The sequence below is a fragment of the Camelus ferus genome, chromosome 1 (assembly GCF_009834535.1).
Source record: "Camelus ferus isolate YT-003-E chromosome 1, BCGSAC_Cfer_1.0, whole genome shotgun sequence".
NCBI lineage: Eukaryota > Metazoa > Chordata > Mammalia > Artiodactyla > Camelidae > Camelus > Camelus ferus.
In genome coordinates, this window is record NC_045696.1 from 71165267 (window position 1) to 71184205 (window position 18939).

Consider the following 18939-nt stretch of genomic DNA (forward strand, 5'->3'; position numbering starts at 1 on the left):
ACCCTCCCCAAGGGCGGGTACACGGCATCTCCTGTCCCCTCTGCCCTAGCCCCAGAGGTTCCTGCTCTGGGAACTTACCTTACATAAGCTCAGGGAGGGCCCTGTTGGGGCCGCTTTTGGCCCTAGTCTCAGACTTTCACAAGGGACGTGGGGTTGAGTTACTAAATGCACCCAGCTCGTGGCCCCACGGATGTTTCCTTCCACCCTGTAGCTCCTATTTCTTAATTTATGCATTCTGGACATTGTTTATTTATTTCCAATTTTGATTGATGGATTTATCTTTCTCCCATCTCCCCCTAACCTATTAAATTTACAAAATCACGCTTTTTGGTTAAAATAATACAGTACTTAGTATTGATATTTTGATTATGAATAAATGCTTCCTTTACAACTTTTTCTCCAGCATTCATCACTGCCTTGCTTTTTCATTTGCTTTTGTTTTTTATATAGTGTACTTATCATTAAGACTTTCCACATAATCTAAGTTTTCTCAGTACATGTTTTACTCATTCAGTCCAATGTACTAGATAATCCAACCGTTTTCTATCCTGGAGCCTTCCATTCCATTGTTCTGGTCTGTGCTGCTGACTATCTCAGCCTGTGAACAGATGTCATCCTGGGACTTCTCTACATCATTCTCAGAATTCCCTTTACCTCTCCTCTGTGTTGGATCGGTTTCCTGGATACTTTACTCCTTTGCTTTAGTAAAGCACATCCCCTGGTAGTGTCCCTTGAAAGCATGGGAAATCAAAATCTGAGGGGGAACTTGAAAAGATGAAAGTATGATTCTGAGTTGAAAGTAATTTTCCTTCAGAATTTTGAAGGAATCACTCCATTGTCTTCTAACTTCCAGTGTTGCTGTCAAGTGGTCAGTGTTATCTCTTTACTTTTTCTAAGCATTTGTACACAACTTATTTTAAACTCATTGGAAGTCTTTAGGAAGTTATCTTTATCCCTGGAGGTTCTGAAATTTCTTGGTGATATGCCTCATTTACTGTGCTTATTTACTGTGCTAGGTGTTTGGTGAGCCCTTCCCATCTGGAAATTCAACATTTTCTTGACTTATTTAATAACATCATGACTGTTTTTCCTGTTCTTTCTGCAACTCCTGTCAGATGTTGGACCTTCTGGATTGATCCTTTTTTCCCCTCATCATCCATTTCCTTTTTAAAAATCATTTCACCTTTTTGCAAGATTTTCTTAACATTATTTCCAACCTCTCCCCTAACCAATTGTATAGGTAAAATACTCACAATCCAAAATTCAGTAAGTACCTAAGGATGGATATACAGTCTCCCTCCTATTTGGCTCTGTAGTCCTCTAGTTCTCAGTAGGAAAAAAATGTTTACTTAATTTCTAAGAGCTCTTGTTCTCCAACTCCTCCTTTTTATAGCATTTTATTCAGACACAGTATCTTCCCTGAGTTTTGAGAATTAGAGCCCACCCTCCGCCCCAGGTTTTCAAGAAGCTCCCTGCTTTGTCAGTTTCCTTGGTTTTAATTTTCTGTTCATTTTGGTCCCTGCCTTTCATGTTGGAAGTTTCAAGTGTCTAGTGGCCCTTAACAGTCTGTTTATATTTAAGAGTGAGATACCAAAAAAAGCTGATAGGAAGCTCTGTCCATGTACAAGGCTTATTACCTATAGTCTTCACTGTAGGGTGATCAGTGGGGGAAAGTTGGGCTTTTTTTTTTTTAAAGGAAACAAAAACTTAAGTATTTGTAGGCCTTTTTTCTTCAATTAGTTTGTTTCTGCCAGGGGGACCAGCTGGTGTGTGCTGATATTCAGAGCTTTACCACTCATATACTTTCACTTCATCTTTCCTTTTCAATCTAGTTTCTCACTCCCATCCCCACAATGTCTATTTAGTCTGGAGGTCCTAATAGTTTACATCTTCCCTGAGGATCTGAAATTTCATGGTGCTATTTTACTCACTACGCTGGGCACTAACAAGCTGTCAGTCTAGAAACTCATGACTTTTTGGTTTAGAAACCTTCATAAGTATTTCTTTGAGAATTTCCTCTCCACCATTTCTCCAGAGACTAAACTCAGCTGGATTGGATAAAGTGGGTACCTGGGGGGCTCTTTCTCATACAGACCTTCATCTGATTTCCCTCTATCCCACCCCTGGTTCGCAGCTCCAATCCTTACGCACTTCTATTGAGCCTTTTCCAGGTTCAGAAGGGCACACTGGCTTGCTTCTTGTTAATAACCACCTCAGCAGGTAGAGCCCATCTCATTCTGCTCTGCTAAGTCAACATTCACCCTTAATTTTTTCCCCCTAAATGTTCATGTTTCTCATTCATTATTGTCACTTATTGTTTTCCTTATCATTGAGTGACATGCCTTTTTTGAAGAATTCCTTTGCTGGCATTCGAACAGGGTTTTGGAAGGAGTAAAAAGTCCATGTGTTTAACCTGCCATATTTAAAAGGACACCCTTTGCTTTGCTTTTAATGTTCCCTTCTACCCTTTCTATTTTTTTAGGCCACTCAAGTGTTACACTCCTGTAAGCCTTCCCCAATCACCCCAACTAGAAGGAATATCTTCCTCCTAAAAAGTTCTATAAGCCACTTCTGATCTCTGCCACTCATTAGGTATAAATTAGAGGTATTCTATAATTATTTGTATTTAACTGTGCCTGTTAGGTCCATGCCATAACCTTCATATGCTCTCTAGGCAGTAGGTCAACTGACAAGGAGAAACTGAGATTTACTGAATGAGAAAAGTAAATTAAGCTAAATCTTGGCCAGCTCATTTTTTCCTCTTTAGAAATACTGAGTAATGCCCCTTCACACCCCTGAGTACAGTTCAGTGTCCTCTTCCTCAGCTTACTCCTTTCCACCTAACTGAAATGAAGAAAGGCAACCGTTTTCTCTGTGATGTCCAGAAGGGCCACTTGTACCAGAGACATCTGCCACAGTTGAAGTGTTAACACAGTAAGGGTTATTATAGGAAGGTAAGAACAAGCTCAAAAAGATAAGATAGAAGGGCATGTCTCATGGTTGAGGTTAAAAGAGACAATATAGGAAGATGACAAACCGTAGCTCTACAGTCCAATAACAAATCCTTGCTGCTATCAATTACCAATTACGGGACCTCTGTGAACTTCAGGCTCCTCACCTGAAAATGGGGTAAGACTTACTTCACAGGGCTGATGTGAAGGTTAATTACAGTAACACATGAAAAGTATTTAGCAAAATGCCTGTCATACAGCAAACACTCTTAATATTAGGGGAAAGCTTATTTCGCACGATCTTCCTCTGTTCTTAGGATAACCATTGCTGGCTTGGGGTTGTATTTGCCTCTGCAAAAAATTTCCCTTCACTGTATGTTGAAGCAAAAAAATTCTGGATTGTGAGGCTCAAGTTCTTAGCTTTACCCTCCAAGAGTCATAAGACCTTGAACAAATTTCCTTGTTTTTAAGATGAAAAGTAGCCCAGCTTTCCTGACAGTAGTACCGGATCAACTGGACAAAGCACTGGACAAAGCACGTGAAAGACTGGCAGGTGTTAATGGGCCTTACATATGCTCAGCATTATCACCTCCTGAGAGTTTGGACTAGGACTCTCTTATGTAAATAGGTTCAGGCACACCACTCCAGGACTTCAAATTGGTCCAGAAAGGCTAGAAAACCTACCAGTACCATGAACCTTGGCGATGGTCAATTAGCGAGGCACCACAGTACCACCTAGTGGCCACAACACCCCTCTTCTTCCTCTCCACCAGGTGTTAAGGAAAGGCTACCTTGTCAAAGAGGTTTCAGAAGTCTGTGGTCATCTACTTCAAGGGCTGATCAGTCAGAGTTGGAGAGAAACCAAGTATACCTCTCTCTGTTTTTTAATATCAACAAATACAGGCATCAGAGAGGGCCAGCTGCTCTCCGCTGTTTCCTGTGGGGAAACCAGAGCACAGAGCTGTTCCTCTGGCCTTCCTCTAACTGCAGGGCCTGCCTAGCTCCTCCTTAGACAGAGCTGTTACCCAGCCCAACTTCCCTCATCCCAACTCCCCAGTATGGATGGCAGGCACATGGTTGCTGGCGGTGGGAAGAATACTGTAGTTCCAGCCTCTGCTCCTTTAAGTCTCAGCTCATGGTGGCACTCATCCCTCTGCAACTGGCCTCTCACTTGCCCTGGCCCAGAAACCAGGAGGGCAATCAACCACACCCACAGGAGCAAGCAGTGTAACTTCAGTCATCTTCAGATGACTCTTCTTCTGCCTCTTTTAGCCACTGGATGAACCTCTGCAGCTGTAAGGAAGCATAGTGGAGAGCTGAGGGAGGGGCACATAACCCTCCCCTGTTCTCCTCAGCAGACAAACAGCTCTAACAACCAGAGTCCCAGGGACCAGCCACCCTGGAGTCTAGGGCCAGGAGCCAGGGAACCAGACAACCACTGCAGTGAGAGGAGGGCAGCTTGACTCACCTGCTGGTTTTTGCGCAACTGCCGGCCCTTGTCAGTTATGTCCCTTTGGCTGAACCAGCTCAGGATTGTTTCCTCAGCCAGGATCTCCAGCTGGTAAAAAGCCATCAGTACCTGCAAAAGGCCAGCAGAGATCTCAGGAGCCTTGCTGGGCCCAGCAAGATAGAATGGATAATAGAGGAAGAGGAGACAAGATCTTAGCCCCTCTTTCTACCAAGCCTTCAGCCCTCTTCTACACACCGAGCAGCCTCCTCCAAAATGGACAAGAATAAGTACCACTCTGATACTGGGACAGGTCTAACTTCTGGAACTATTGCTGGGTAGTGCTTTGCGCATTCTGAGGGCAACCTCCAAACAGCTGCCTTCCTAGCCTGGCTCCAAGCTGTACTATACCAGCAATAAGCACAACACTAGGGGTGGATGATGCAGTTAACCAAACTCCACACGGATTCACGTCAGCCTGTTCTGTGTCTCCATGGAGGTCACCAAGGTCTGTTCCAAAGCAAATGCAGGACTATGAGGCTCGAACTGGTATTCACCTTGGCCGAGGAAGTAATAAGAGCTTCGTGCTCCAGGAAGAAGTCCTCTATGGCTGCCAATGCTTCCAAATGATCAGCTGCACGCTTCACGTAGTTCCTAAAAACAGGGCTCCAGGCCTTGAGCAGCTGTGGAAGGAAGGGGAAAACTGCAATGTATTCCTGAGCATGCACCTATACCTGGACAGCAAAGAAAACCAATATTGATAACCTGGGTCTTTCAAGACAAGAGAGAGATGATACAGATGATACAGGCTCTGTGGAATTATGTCAGAGGGACTTGCAAGTTGTTGGCAGTCAGGATTGGGGAAAAGGAGAAGACTTCCCAGGGAGGGTGAAGGGGTTCAGATGCTGCAGGCTGCCTCAAAATATCTGTTCCCATCCTAAAGGTTTATCTCATCCTGGGTCAAATCATTTCACTCAGAAACCATGACAGTCCAGGTCTATTCTGGGTATATCTTTGGGGTCTAGTATGGTCTCAATGCTGGGGTCTCAAAGGTCACTCAGTACTGAATCCAGTTTGACTCCCCTGGACCACCCAAACCAGCTCTAGAACCCAATCTGTGTCCAGAGGCAAGGAGAAAGGAACCACATGTAACATATATCCTACAATAGGACCCTCTACTTCTGATTTCCTTTAAAGTCAAGTCCAGCAAGGATGTGTATCTGTCTCCACCCAACCCCCTGTACCCAGCCCCAATCTTTGCTTACAGGAATCAGCAGGGCACAGTAGCGATTTGGGTCAAGTGGGGAATCCATTTGTTGCAGGGGGAACTCCAGGATCACGTGGCTCAGTACCTGCATCACCTCCTTTAGGCTTATGTTGTAGGCATACCTGTGGGGAGATTGGGGTGACACTAGGGCCTTCACTGGCCCTTTCAGCATACTGTAGGACTATGACTTTGGCAGGATACCTGGGGAGATGAAGTCAGATGGAACAGGGAAGGGGAGGGTTTTGGAAGGGGGAAGTCCGCTGAGCTAGAAACTAACGTTCTCCTTGCTCCACATGCTACTGGTTTTGTCCAGTTGGGGTGTTGAGGGAAAGAAAGGTTCCCACTTGGGCAAGTTAACAGGAGAGAAACTCTACCTGCCTGGGATTACCCCAAGGAGAAGAGAATAGGGAGGGGTGCTCTTACTTGAGAGAGTTGATCTCTAGGACTAGATTGTCACAGGAAATGTTCTCCTCCTTGCCCCGCTGAAGTGTTCCCAGGACTTCATTCTGGAACACTAAAATGAAAGCAAGAATAAGTTCATGGGCCAGTGATGCTTTAAGTCATCCAGTCCTGACTTTATATGAAATCAAACTGGATGTCTTCCTCTCTTGTCCAGACACTGCTCCCCTGGCCACTCACCTTTGATGTCATCCATCTGTGGGGAGCCTGCCCGGCTGTCTAGTTCCTCAGAATCCATACTATGCTCACTTTCAGTTTCACTCTCTTCTTCCATGTTGATTTTGAGTCCTGAGAATCCATAAGAGTGAGAAAAAAGAAAAATAAGGAAAGAGCCATTGACAGAGAGCAATGTATCTGCTCTGTCTTCATGAATAAAGTAATTAACCAGTAGTCTGATTCTGAAGTGGTCAATCTCCTTCAAGGTATTTTGACCTAGAAGGGCAGGAGTGGCAGGAATCAGGGCTAGCTCACCCCACAGATTCTGCCGTAGTTCCTCCTCTTCCTCCTTGTTCATGTCCGCAGCTTTCCAGAGGTAGCCCTGGCCTGCAACTCCAACTTCTGCTGGATTGTAACCTGGAAAAGGCACTGATCTTTAGCAAAGGCCCAGCAGAAGCACCAATCCCTTAGGAGGAAACACTCATTTTTTCTATGGGGCAGAGAGACACACAGATGCCCCACACCTGCTGAGCCTCACACCTTTCAGCTTCACTTTCTCCTTTTCTTGGTCAGTTCCAGAATCATCACTGAACTGACCATCATCCTCATCGTCCTCCGCATCTGGAGGGTGCAGAGAGATCACTGAGCCCTCAGGCAGCGTGATACTTGGGCCCACTACCACCTGGAGGAGACAAAAGGAGTGGGTGGCACAGATCCATTAGTGTGCTGGGGAAAAGTACAACCTGATAACGAGAGTGAGTTTAGTAGAAGTAGAAGACAAATGAAACCACTGGATTTGGACTCTCAATTCAGAGTGGACTGGATGGATGTAATGCCCTTTCTGGCTCAGCTTGGGGCCTGTGTGCAGTGTGGAGCAGGTCTTACCTGGGAAGTGAGGACACAGCGTGGCTTCAATATAACATTTTCTTTGACCTCAGCATTGTCACAGAGCAGAGACTGATGGATCTGTGCTGCAGCAGCCACACGAACGCCCTGCCACAGGAACGCCCGGTCCAGTACCACATTATCACCTGGCTCAGGACAGAAAGGAAGGATTCCTGGTCACTCAGGGCTCTGACTACAGCCCAGGGCCATTCATGGAGGATGGGGCTGACTGACACCAGCATCGCTACTACACAGAGCTCTACTACTCCATGCTCAATTAACCAGAAACACCTTCTCCTCCTTTAAGCTCAGGCCTGAGGCTAGAACACTGCTCAGCCTGACTACCCTCCACCATGTTTATAGCAATTACAGACTACATACCTTAACCTGAGAACCGTCAAAATTTCTGGGGACCCCTTGAACTCAAGAAACTAATTAGAATCACATTCATGTCTCAGAGTAGAACCAAATTATTCCACCCTTTCTTGTACATTTTAGAATTAGAATCTTATTGTTCTTTTAAAGAGGTAGTTCCATTAGAAGCATCACATTGTTACAACCACAGTGACTTACTAAGAGTAAAAAGAACACTAGAACTACAATCATAATACTCAGATTCAAGTCCCAGCACTGTCTCTTATTAGCTATGACCTTGGCTGAGAACCTCTTTCAGCCTTTTTACTTATCTATGAACTGTAGATAAATAATACCTACCTCACAAGGCTTCTGTGAGGATTAAATGAAATAATGCATGCAAAAGCCCCTTGTAAACTGCAATGCACTAAATAGATGTTATTATTGCATGTTAATTAACCACTTAGTTCTGAATGTGAAATACAGAGTACCCTGGAATGTGAAGAGTCATCCAATAACAGGCTCACAGGCCACAAATTAAAGTATCACTGTCTTTACATCCCTGTCTCCTCCTTTATTAAGGCAGGTACTCTAGTTCCTTATTCTTAGGGACCATCCCTCTGTATCCTTTTCTGGAGACCTGGGGCCCCCAGGTTCCTGCTCCTCTGATTGCCAGTTTGACTTCCCAACCTGTGCTCACCAATGTGACAGCCGGGGCCAATGACACTGTTGGTGATGGAGCAATTGCTGCCAATGACAGTGCCAGAGCCCAGGAGCACATTTTCCTCCAAGATGCTGCCATGGCCCAGGCTGACCTCAGGCCCCCGGTAGATGTTGTGCCGAGAGTGAGTGCAGCTTTGGGCTGCACTGTCAGTGAAGTTCATCTCTGGGGTGAGAGGGTAGACCCATCGGCGGATGACATCAGCACAGACAGCAGCATACATGTGTAGGTTAGAGACCCGGGCACCATATTCCTTAGTTGTCACGTGCATGTGGATCTGGTTTCCTAAGATCTGAATGGGATGAGAAAAGGGATGTCATACAAGTAAGCAGGAGAGGAAGAACATCTCCAGGTATAATGCTTTTCTAACCTTCTTAAGTTCCCCACTGCCTCTCAATGTCAGAGCCAAATGGCCTGAGACTTTGTGTACCACTTCCCTCTCCCCTCCAGCTCTTTTTTTCCCTCCTAAGGGTCAATAAAAAATAAAAGGGGACCAAAAGTTACCAGCATGAGATAAAATCATAGCCCTCTTCTAAAGAGGAATTGGGAGCCTTTTCTTACCTCCTCATTCACTAACAGGCCTCGCACAAAGTCATCTCGGGTTTGGTAGTCGAAGTTGTCTGTGAAGAGTTGAGCCACCTGTTGGGGGAAGTCAGAGGGGGCCAAGGTTAAGTGCTATTCTCTGGGAGCAAAGATAAGGCCCCCAGAGACCTATCAGACACTATGACAGCAGGACATGGGCTAGAATCCCAAAAAGGCTGCTAATGAAATATTGGGGTCAAGATGATTGTACCTACTTGCTGTAGAACAGATAAGAGTATGAGGGCGAAGAAATACACCCTGGCTTTCTAAGAGGGTGATCATACACCCTCAGAGTTCTACTCTTTGGATGTGCAGCCTTGGCCCTAAAGAGCTCACCTGAGGAGAGCAGATGCTGATATGACAATCCAGTAAATCATAGCGAATCTCCACTCCATCTCCACTGCCCCGGAATAAGCTCTGTGGGGAGAAGTTACAAGGACTTTAAGTTGTCTTTCCTGCTGAAGACTGTCACCTTCCCACTTCAAGGACCCCAGATACCTGCATACCAGGGGAAAAGAAAAACGTCGGAGGCCTTGAGTCTTCTGGAAATGGAGAACCCGGTTTGTGGCACTATCTACAGCCACTACCACGTTGTCCTCGGGGCAACGAGCTGGGTGGCTAGGGGATGACTCCTTGAAGATCATTGTCATCACAGATACATTTTTTTCTAGCTTCCGCCTCAACCTATAAAGGATAGGAGGGAGAGAGCTGCAATAAAGCAGTCTTAGGGCTCTGCTGGTCCCAAACCTTGTCTCTACCATTTCCCCATCCTGACCTGTGTTCTTCCAGGGCTCTGGTAATACTGATGTTTGAGATGACATCCCCATACACCAGAAGGAAGTCAGAGCGCACCAAGGCCTTGGCATCAACGTCACGGAGAACATCCCCCAGTGATCTATATAGCTCTGATGTAATTATTCGAACTACATTGAGGGATGTAGGGCGGCACCACTTGGATTTCCTAAAGGAAGAGGGGTGAGGGGGATGAGTAAATCAAGCATAAAGATCATGTAGAGCTTCCCTATTTCTCCCACATTTGCACTCCTTTGCTTTGGCTTTTTTTGGGTTCCTGCCAGCGTCCTTGACTTCAAAGAGATTTATGAACTGTAATGAATGGTTTCAGCATAGTCTGTTCTCAGTCTTGTTTTATGGGTTAGAGAAACATGGTTACTTCCTCTCCATACCCTGACCCCAAACATGGATTTGAACTAAAAATCCTGCTGAGACTTGGGTTACAAAGTATCTTGGGAATACACTTTTCATGTTACTCTTCTCCTTTCAAAGCTCATACTAAATTTAGGAACTGTCTGATGAAGATCATGCTAATATCCTAGACTCTATTTCCCAAACTTCCATAAACGCTGAGAGTCATTCTTTTTCAAAATGACTTCACCAAACATTTGTTAAGTGTTTACTATTTGCTTGGTACTAAGCTAGGCACTGGGACTACAAAGATGAGGAAGAGCTCAATATTTAGAAGCTCAGTGGAAAAATAAGGATGTTACTCTTGTTACTTGCATATTGGAGCCACTAAATAAAAAGGAAAACCCAGTGGGACCAAACTTTGCAAGTAAAATTCAGAAAAAAGCAAAATGTTTTTCTTTAATCTTTGTCACAGTGCCAGCTGCTCACCTAAGTGAAGAGAATGCCCTTAGATCTTATGATGGGATCCAAATGGACACTTTTCTCCCTCACAATTTCCCTTTATTTAGTTACATCCATCCTAAGGAAACTGGAAAAAAAAAAAAAAAAAGGTAAAACATGGAAAGAAAAGTTGCAGAGCCTTACAACAAATGGTCCTTGATTTGAGCAGCCTTCCAGCAACAAAAGACAAAGGTTTCCTGTACACCTGTGGCAGTCAGAAATTCCAGAGTGTAGTCAATTAGTGCCACATTGGCCAGGGGCAAGAGGACCTGGAGGGGAGGAGATGAAGAACAGTTTGAAGTCTTGAGTCCATGAGGGTACTCTGGGTACCATTCTTTCTCCCATTTCAGTTACAGTTTTCACTCGTCTCTCAGTGTTTTCACACACACAAATTTTACTTTATCTTTCCTATTTAAAAGTAATCCAGGCTCCTACCTTTAATGTTCATGGCATGCTCTAAACATCAGAGTCTAATCTGTTGCAGTTTGGATATAGTAAGCATGGAATCTACTTGCTTAGCATCAGACACAGAGCTACTACAAGTACAGCAGACTACCCCTGAGAAAAAAAGAACACTAGAAATCAATCAAATCTTCAGAAAGTTAAGTACCATAAAGCCTTTTTTCCTATAAAATTTCCTTCCTTGATCCCCTTCTAAGAGTCATCCCAATCACTTGTCCAAAATAAAGAGCCATTAGACTATTTTGGGGAGCAGGGAGTCAAAGAGGATTTTTCCTGAACCGAATACAAATCCCTTTCTTTTGAACTGGGGACTGCTGAATGACCCAGCAATCCCTAGGACTAGCTCAGTCCAATTCCCCAGTGTCTAGACAATACAGTGGATATTGGCAACCAGCCACTAAACCCGTTCTGTTCTCCTTTTGACAGATGGCACTAGCTGTCATTAAAACCTGGAAAGAAAAAAAGCACACTGTTCAAGATCCAAAACAGCTGTTACTATAGGATCAGACCAGTTTGCTCTTTTTTTAGGCACATGACCTCCCTTTTGGAGGCAATAGGAAATGACATTCCCTTTTACCTAAGGATCTCTTTCCTCTACAGAAAAACAGCGCAGCCTCCGCCTGGGGCACTGAATCACTGTGTGAAGGCTTCTCACAGGCACCGCTTCTACATTCGCCCTCTGCAGGAATCCTTAACCTGAGGTGGACAGCACTACGAGTTCCCAAATCTGCCACTCACTCACTGGGCCAGGCAGTCATCGGGGCTTTAGACGGTCTCTCCGCCTTCCTCCCAACCAGTTAAACCTGATTTCTGGGAAACGGAGTGCACACAAGTGCTTCCAGAGCCCGCTTCACTAGACAATCGAAAGGATAACTTGCTGAAGCCTCGCCACCTCTGGGCCCTCTGGCAGCTCTCGCGCGCGGCGCTCACCCGAGGCTGGTCCTTGGAGATGGGGAAGAAGCGGCGGTCGAAGCTGTCCGCCACCAGAACTGCTTGTAGGGGCGGCGGTGGTTCCTCCTCCGCCCCTCTGGCTGCCCCACCGCCGCCGCCTCCCGGTCCGCTGCCGCTGCGCTTGCTGGCGCGGGCGGCCACCGCAACAGGCGGCGCTACCACAGTAGCCGCCATCTTCTTCTCTCACGACCACCACTTCCGCACGGAAACTGACACCGCACGCGGTAGTGGACAAAAAGGCCCAGCACTCGAAACGCGAAAGACTAGCGAAGGGAGGGCGGGTGGAGCCGAGGAGAGAGGAGTGCGCATGCGTCTCCCCTGAGCGCCTCAGGTGTGAGCAGGAAGGAGCTGGGCGTGCTAACCCAGCAGCCTGGTTGATGGCCTGTCGAGGCGCCTGGGTGATGGCGTCCTATGGATTGCAGACTCCATCTGCAAGTATAGCCAGCCGTCATTTGTACGTGAGCAAGCTCAGACTCTTGTGGGATAAAGAGACTTGTGGTCTCTACGAAGCGGCGAGATCCTTTCTGGATATATAATCTTCCCCGCCTCAAGCACGTTAAACGTTGTGGTCCTCCGTCTTCATTCTCTTCACCTCGGCACCTTGGGGAGTCAGACATTCCTTTCCCTCAGGGCACTCGCAGTCTAGATAATAGAGAACGTGGAACAAGGAGAGTAGTAATTCTGCTGAATGCTGATTGTGGCCAGGAACGATACAAGCATTATCTCTTTTAATTAGTCACACATCTCTGCTGGAACGTCTTATTCATTCGTTCAATAGGCATTTCTTTAACTCTCACTGGGGTGAAGTTCACCCAGCTAGTAAGTGGAAGAACTGGTATTGGAACCCGATCTGTATGACGTCATAGCTCCACAACCTTTCTGCCAAGTTGTGTGTGGATAAGAATTTATACTATTTTATATCTTCGTTTATCCTTTTGGCCTATCAGCATTTATTGAAGCTCTACTTTGTGTCTTAATCCAGGGTGGAAATAGGGGTGGATCCAAGAACACTATAAAGTTGAGTAGGACTGGAGGTAAACCGCAAGCTTTCCAGGCAGAAGGGACTTGGAGAGCAAAGGGCTGAGTCTTGAGAGGCACAGCACCTTCTGGGGAAAGAGACAGAGCTTGCAGCGGGTTAGCCAGGTTTGTGAAAGTGAGCGACCATGCGGACTTTCCAGCAAGGCATTACACTCTTCTGCATGAGAACAGTCCGAATTCCACCATTTGCTGGGTCCCACAACGTTTCTGCAAAAGTTGTTCCCACCCATGGCCGCGTTGCATGTCGGGATTTGGAGTTGAAAAGGCTGGGGTTTGATGTTTCCACGTGGCGGTTGCAGCTTGACCCGTGGCACTCAGGCGCCCTCCTCTCGGGTCTGAGGAGTCTGTCATTTCTTCCCTCTACCAGAGCGAAAACCAAGTTTTAAAGAATTTTCGAAAATTTAGACTGGAGAAGGAAAAGAAGACAGCAACTCAGTAAAAGTTTTCAATTAAGTGAATGTACATTGTAGAAGATGATGTTGGACTGCCCTACAAATCCACAGGAAGAAAGAGAAAAGAGGGGTGAGTAAACAAGACTAGTAATTTGAGCGAGCACACACAAAAGGGGGTGGCTTGGGAGTGTGATGAGGATATAGAAAGTAGATCCAATTGTAAAAATTTTAAATGACTCCTGACAGCTGGGAAAGTGTGAGTGGTAAATCCACTAAGGTTTTGATGGATGGGTCTTAGGGAGAATCCTTCTAAACCTGCTGTTAATTTTTGTTTGTTTTGTTTCAAAATTTACTCAAACCAACAACAGCAACAAGGAAACAAAAATAGGCAAAGGATTTGAATAGACATTTCTCAAAAGAAGATACACAAATGACCAAAAAGCACAAGAAAGGTGCTTAGGGAAGTGCAGATCAAGAGTACAACGAAATATCACCTCACAGTCGTTACGATGGCTGCTATCAAAATAAACAGCAATAACAACAAAAAACCCCAAAACAAAGCAAGAAACAAAAAACAGAAAATAAACATTAGTGAGGATATGAAGAAATGGGAACCCTTGTGCCCTGTTGATGGGAATGTAAAATGGTACAGGTGCTGTGAAAAACAGTATGGTAGTTCTTCAAAAATGAAATATAGAATTACTATGTGATCCAGCAATTCTGCATCTGAATATTAACCCCCCAAAAGTGAAAGCAGGGGTCCAAACAGATAGGTATTCACCCATGTTCATAGCAGCATTATTCACCATAGTTAAAACATGTAAGCAACTCCAGTGTCCATTAACAGATGAATGGATAAGGAAAATATGATATATACATAATGGAATATAACTCAGCCTTAAAAAGCAAGGAAATTCTGACATATGCTACAACATGGATGAAATTTGAGGACATTATGCTAAGTGAAATAAGTCAGTCACAAGAAGACAAGTACTATAGAATTCCATTTACATGAGATATTTGGAGTAGTCAAAATCATGTAAACAGAATGATGGTTGCCAACGGCTGTGGGAAGGAGGAGAAAATGGAGAGTTATTGTTTAATGGATGTAGAGTTTCAGTTTCACAACATGAAGAGTTCTGTGGATGGATGGTAGTGATGGTAGCACAATAATGTGAAGGTACTTAAGGCCATTGAACTGTGCACTTAAAAATTGTTAAAATAGTAAATTTAATGTTATGTATACTTTACTACAGTGAAGAAAAACTGGGAAAAAAGTTTCTGGAAACCACAAATTAATAAACCACAAAAACCTCACAGGCACACAAACTATATAACACAGTAAAAATTCCTTCCCCTACTTCTCTCATTCCACCCTAGCACCCAGAGGTATAACCATTATTAATCATTTACTGGGTATTCTTTCTATTTCCCTGCTAACCTTATGTATATAGGTGTAGTGATATATGCCTAAACTCACATATACCATATTTATGTATTCAAACATATATTTATGCATTTGTATTCACATATACTCAAACACAGAATTGTGTTTAGAGACAAGATACTATATAATTATATGCTGGTTCCCCAGAGCCAGTGTGCCTGGATTCCATTCTAGGCTCTAGCTATTTAATCTTGGGCAGGTTACTCAATCTCTCTATGCCTGGATATCCTCATATTTGAAATGGGATAATAACACTGCTTACCTCATAGGGTTGTTGTGAGGATCGAATGAGATACTATATGAAAAACTCTTAGAACACTGATGCAGTGTCAATGCAATTTAAGTATTAGCTATTATTATGATGATGCATTTTTTGTCTGCAACTTAATTTTTATTCAATATATGGTGGAATGTTGATAAATCTAGCTATTTTCAATGATTCCATAACATTCTGTAGTAAGAACATACCATTATTTATCCAACTATTTCTTGACTGATAAACATTCAGATTTCTTTTTGCAGTTTTTGCTATTTCAAATATGCTGCAACAAGCACCCTCCCATTGATGTCTTTATAAATTTTCATTTATTTCTTAGAATTTGTTCTCTTTTTTTTTTACATTTATTTTTGTTTGTTTGTTTCATTTTGGGGAGGTAGGTAATTGAGTTTATTTATTTATTTATTTTTAATGGAGGCACTGGGGATTGAACCCAGGACCTCATGCATGCTAAGCACACACTCTACCACTGAGCTACACCCTCCCCTCTTCTTAGAATTTGTTCTTAAAGGAGAGTGACAGGTTCAAATTGAATTCAATTCCCATGGCAGGGGATATGCTGTTGTTGAACGCACTGGGAAGCTGGCTGATGCTTAATTGTTCATGGTGTTATATTTCTTAATGGCTATGCATGGAAAATGTGCCATTTTGCCCTGACAGTGGCAATGTGTGAGTGTGTGTTCCCCTACCGCCTTACAGAGTGTTTTCAACAGTTTGGACCTTCTGTCAATCTATAGGGGAACAAAGTGTCGTTTTAATTTGCATTTCTTTAGTTTGAGTGAAGTTGGACGTATTTTTATGTGTTAAAAGACTGCATGTATTTCTTAGGTTAACAGTCAGTTCTGGTTCTTTTTGCAAATTAATATATCTCCATTAAGGTTTTGAAATGAGTCTTGAATATCAATCAATTTAGAATGTAAGCTCTGTGAAAATTAGGCTTTCTGTTTTATTCACTGCTGTATCCCAGGTGTCTAGAGGAGTACCTAGCATATGGCACATGCTCAGAAAATATTTGCTGAATGAATGACTGGTTGCTGCTAGCCAGTAAGTGAGAGTCTCACCAACTTTAGACAAATAAGTAAAAGTAATTTCTGGCTCCTCTAAGCTGAGGCTTATGTTTTTTTGTTTTGTTTTTTAATTGTGGTGAAATACACATAACATAAAATCTACCATCTTAATCATTTTAAGTGTATGGTTCAGTGGTTTTAAGTACCTTCACATTGTTGTGCTACCATCACCACCATCCATCCATGGAACTCTTCTCATGTTGCAGAACAGAAGCTCTGTATCCATTAAACAGTAACTTTCCATTCTCTTCTCCTCTTGGCCTGGCAACCACCATCCTACTGTCTACATGATGTTCACTGCTCTAAGTACCTCATTTAAGTAGAATCATATAATATTTGTTCTTTTGTGACTAGTTTATTTCACTTAGTATAACATCCTCAAGTTTCATCCAGGTTGTAGCATGTCAGAATTTCCTTCCTTTTTAAGGCTGAATAATATTCCATTGTATGTATATACCACATTTTGCTTATCCATTCTTCTGTTAGCTGACACTTGGGTTGCTTCCATGTTTTAGCTGTTGTGAATAATGCTGCTATGGATATGAGTGTATAAATATCTAAGTCCCTGCTTTTACTTTTTGGGGGTTATATATCCAGAAATAGAATTGCTGGATCCCATGGTTTAATTTTTTGAAGAACCACTATTCTTCACTTTACATTGCCACCAACAGTGCACAAGGGTTCCAATCTCTCCATATCCTCACCAACACATGTTATTTTCTTTAAAAATTTTTAAATTTTATAATGTCCATCTTAATAGGTGTGAAGTGGTATCTCTTGTGGTTTTCATTTGCATTTATCTGATGACTAGTAATGTTGAACATCTTTACATGTGCTTATTGACTATTTGTATATCTTCTTTTGAGAAATGTCTATTCAAGTCATTTGCCCTTTTTAAAACTAGTTTTGTTGTTGTTGTTGAATTGTAGGAGTTCTTCATATATTCTGAATATCAATCCCTTATCAGATACATGGTTTGCAAATATTTTCCCCAATTCTGTAGGTTGTTTTTTACTCTTTTGGTAGTACCCTTTGATGTACCAATGTTTTAAATTTTGATGAAGTCCAATTTGTCTATTGTTTCTTTTGTTGCCTGTACTTTTGGTGCTGTATCCAAGAAATCATTGCCAAATCCAGTGTCATAAGGCTTTCCCTCTGTTTTCCACTAACTTTTAAATGGCACTTTTTCCCTTTCCTACAGGTTCTACCTGTAAAGATGTCAAAATAATGATGTGATATGTCCCCTTCAGGGCACCCTTGATACATGTACAAGAACTGGCCTTTTCTAGGCATTGCTAAATAGTCAGGGCTCTGGTTTTGTATGCATCAAACTGATGGATTGGAGCACTTTGAGCGTAAATCATAGGGCCTTTTGTGCTTCTCAGCTTAGTGATCAGAGCCAATTATTCACTACCATGAGTGTTTTATTTTTTTAGTCACTTTTAGGTCTGGAGTTATTGTTCTAAAAGTTGAAGATTTTTAATATGCTATTGGATAGCTGAAGTTTTTACTGTTCATGTCCTAGCTTGCTAGAAAATGATGGAAGAAATAAAGTTCTGAGTTCTCCTCTGTTCTCTGTTTCTTCTTCCTCCCCCTGGAGTCCTCGCTATCACCTCCAGAGGTGATACTTAGTCTCCAGAGGTATGACAATCCTCTTTGTTTTCCAGGCTGAGAGTTGAGGGAAAAAGTCCTTTAAACTTTTTCCATAGCTCAGTTGAAACAGGTTGGGATTACTCAAAAGAACCTTCACTTAAAAACTTAGGGGACTAGAAGAAGGGTGGAAAAAAAGAAAAAAAAAAAAGCGACTGGCATACATAAAACACTACTTTGGCTAGATGCTGATGAATACTGGAGGGTGGCTTATGGAGTTAGGCAACACTACCCCCTAGAGGTCTTTGCTGGGCAGCAACCTGCTTCCCATTTGTCAGACTTTTCAGGCTGGATGGAGAGCCAATAGGGTTCCTAGATAGCATTGCCAAGAGAAAAAAAAAAGGTATGGTCAAGCAAGCCAGTCTGAACATCAGTCTTGAGTCCAGATGAGCAGAAATTGTAGGAAAAGTGTGTCAACCTAGAATTGTCTAGTTAGAGAAATTATCTTTCAAGAAGAAGAAATAAATACAGTTTCAGATCAACAAAAATGGAGACAATTGATCATGAAAAAATCTTGACTAAAGAACTTCTAATGTTACACTGTCTAGTGCGGCAGCCAATAGCCATATATAACTATTAAAATAAAAATTATATAAAATTTAAAATTAATTTATGCAATCACATTTGCCACATTTCAAGTGCTCAGCAGTCACGTGTGGCTAGTGACTAGCATATTGGACAGTGCAGATACAGAAAGTTCCCACCATTTTGGACAGCAGATTGAACAGTACTGTTAAAAAATATTTCTCAAGCAGAAGGAGAAAATTCCAGAACAAAAGTCTTAGCTGCAAGGTGGAAGATCTAGTAAAGAAAATTGTAAATCTGTGGGTAAATCTAAACAAATATTGCTATAAAATAATATTAATGTCTAAACTTGCGGGGGTGTCAAAAAAGAAAGTGCAAATTACTTGTACATGTAAGTCAGGAAGGAGGTGATCAGAGTTAAAACATTCTAAGACCTTTTTAATTATTCATATGAAAACTGGACCAAGAAATAAAATTGAGTAGCATACTGTTTACAAGTGAAATATTTAAGACATAAGACTCAGAAAAGTTGAAAGTAAAAAGATGGCAAATGTTGTCCAAAATAAATCGGTTGGTAAGTTGTACTAGAAATTGAAGTGGGAATCTTATAATGATAGAACTTTAATTCATCAAGAAGATAAAATATTTCCAATTCTGTGCACCT

The 18939-nt window shown here is 42.8% G+C and overlaps 1 protein-coding gene across 1 annotated transcript; it reads right to left on the bottom strand.

The window, feature by feature from the left end:
• Positions 1–3817: 3817 nt before the first annotated feature.
• On the bottom strand, positions 3818–12100 carry EIF2B5 (eukaryotic translation initiation factor 2B subunit epsilon). The gene is made up of 16 exons (XM_006183252.3): positions 11859–12100; positions 10611–10735; positions 9598–9783; positions 9329–9506; positions 9159–9239; positions 8802–8879; positions 8220–8532; positions 7166–7311; positions 6821–6962; positions 6596–6697; positions 6305–6412; positions 6089–6179; positions 5664–5787; positions 4956–5081; positions 4420–4530; positions 3818–4244 (listed from the first exon to the last, which is right to left on the bottom strand). Exons 1-16 carry the CDS (start codon positions 12051–12053, stop codon positions 4185–4187), a joined length of 2166 nt encoding a protein of 721 aa, XP_006183314.2. The 5' UTR covers positions 12054–12100; the 3' UTR covers positions 3818–4184.
• Between the last annotated feature and the right edge of the window lie 6839 nt (positions 12101–18939).

Excerpts from the sequence above, each read along its gene's own strand:
- EIF2B5 (XM_006183252.3), bottom strand. The coding sequence starts at position 12,053 with ATGGCGGCTACTGTGGTAGCGCCGCCTGTTGCGGTGGCCGCCCGCGCC. Across the intron at positions 9,240-9,328 it reads GACGTTTTTCTTTTCCCCTG|AGCTTATTCCGGGGCAGTGG; the intron begins GTATGCAGGTAT and ends TTCTCCCCACAG. Across the intron at positions 6,963-7,165 it reads GCTGTGTCCTCACTTCCCAG|GTGGTAGTGGGCCCAAGTAT; the intron begins GTAAGACCTGCT and ends TGTCTCCTCCAG.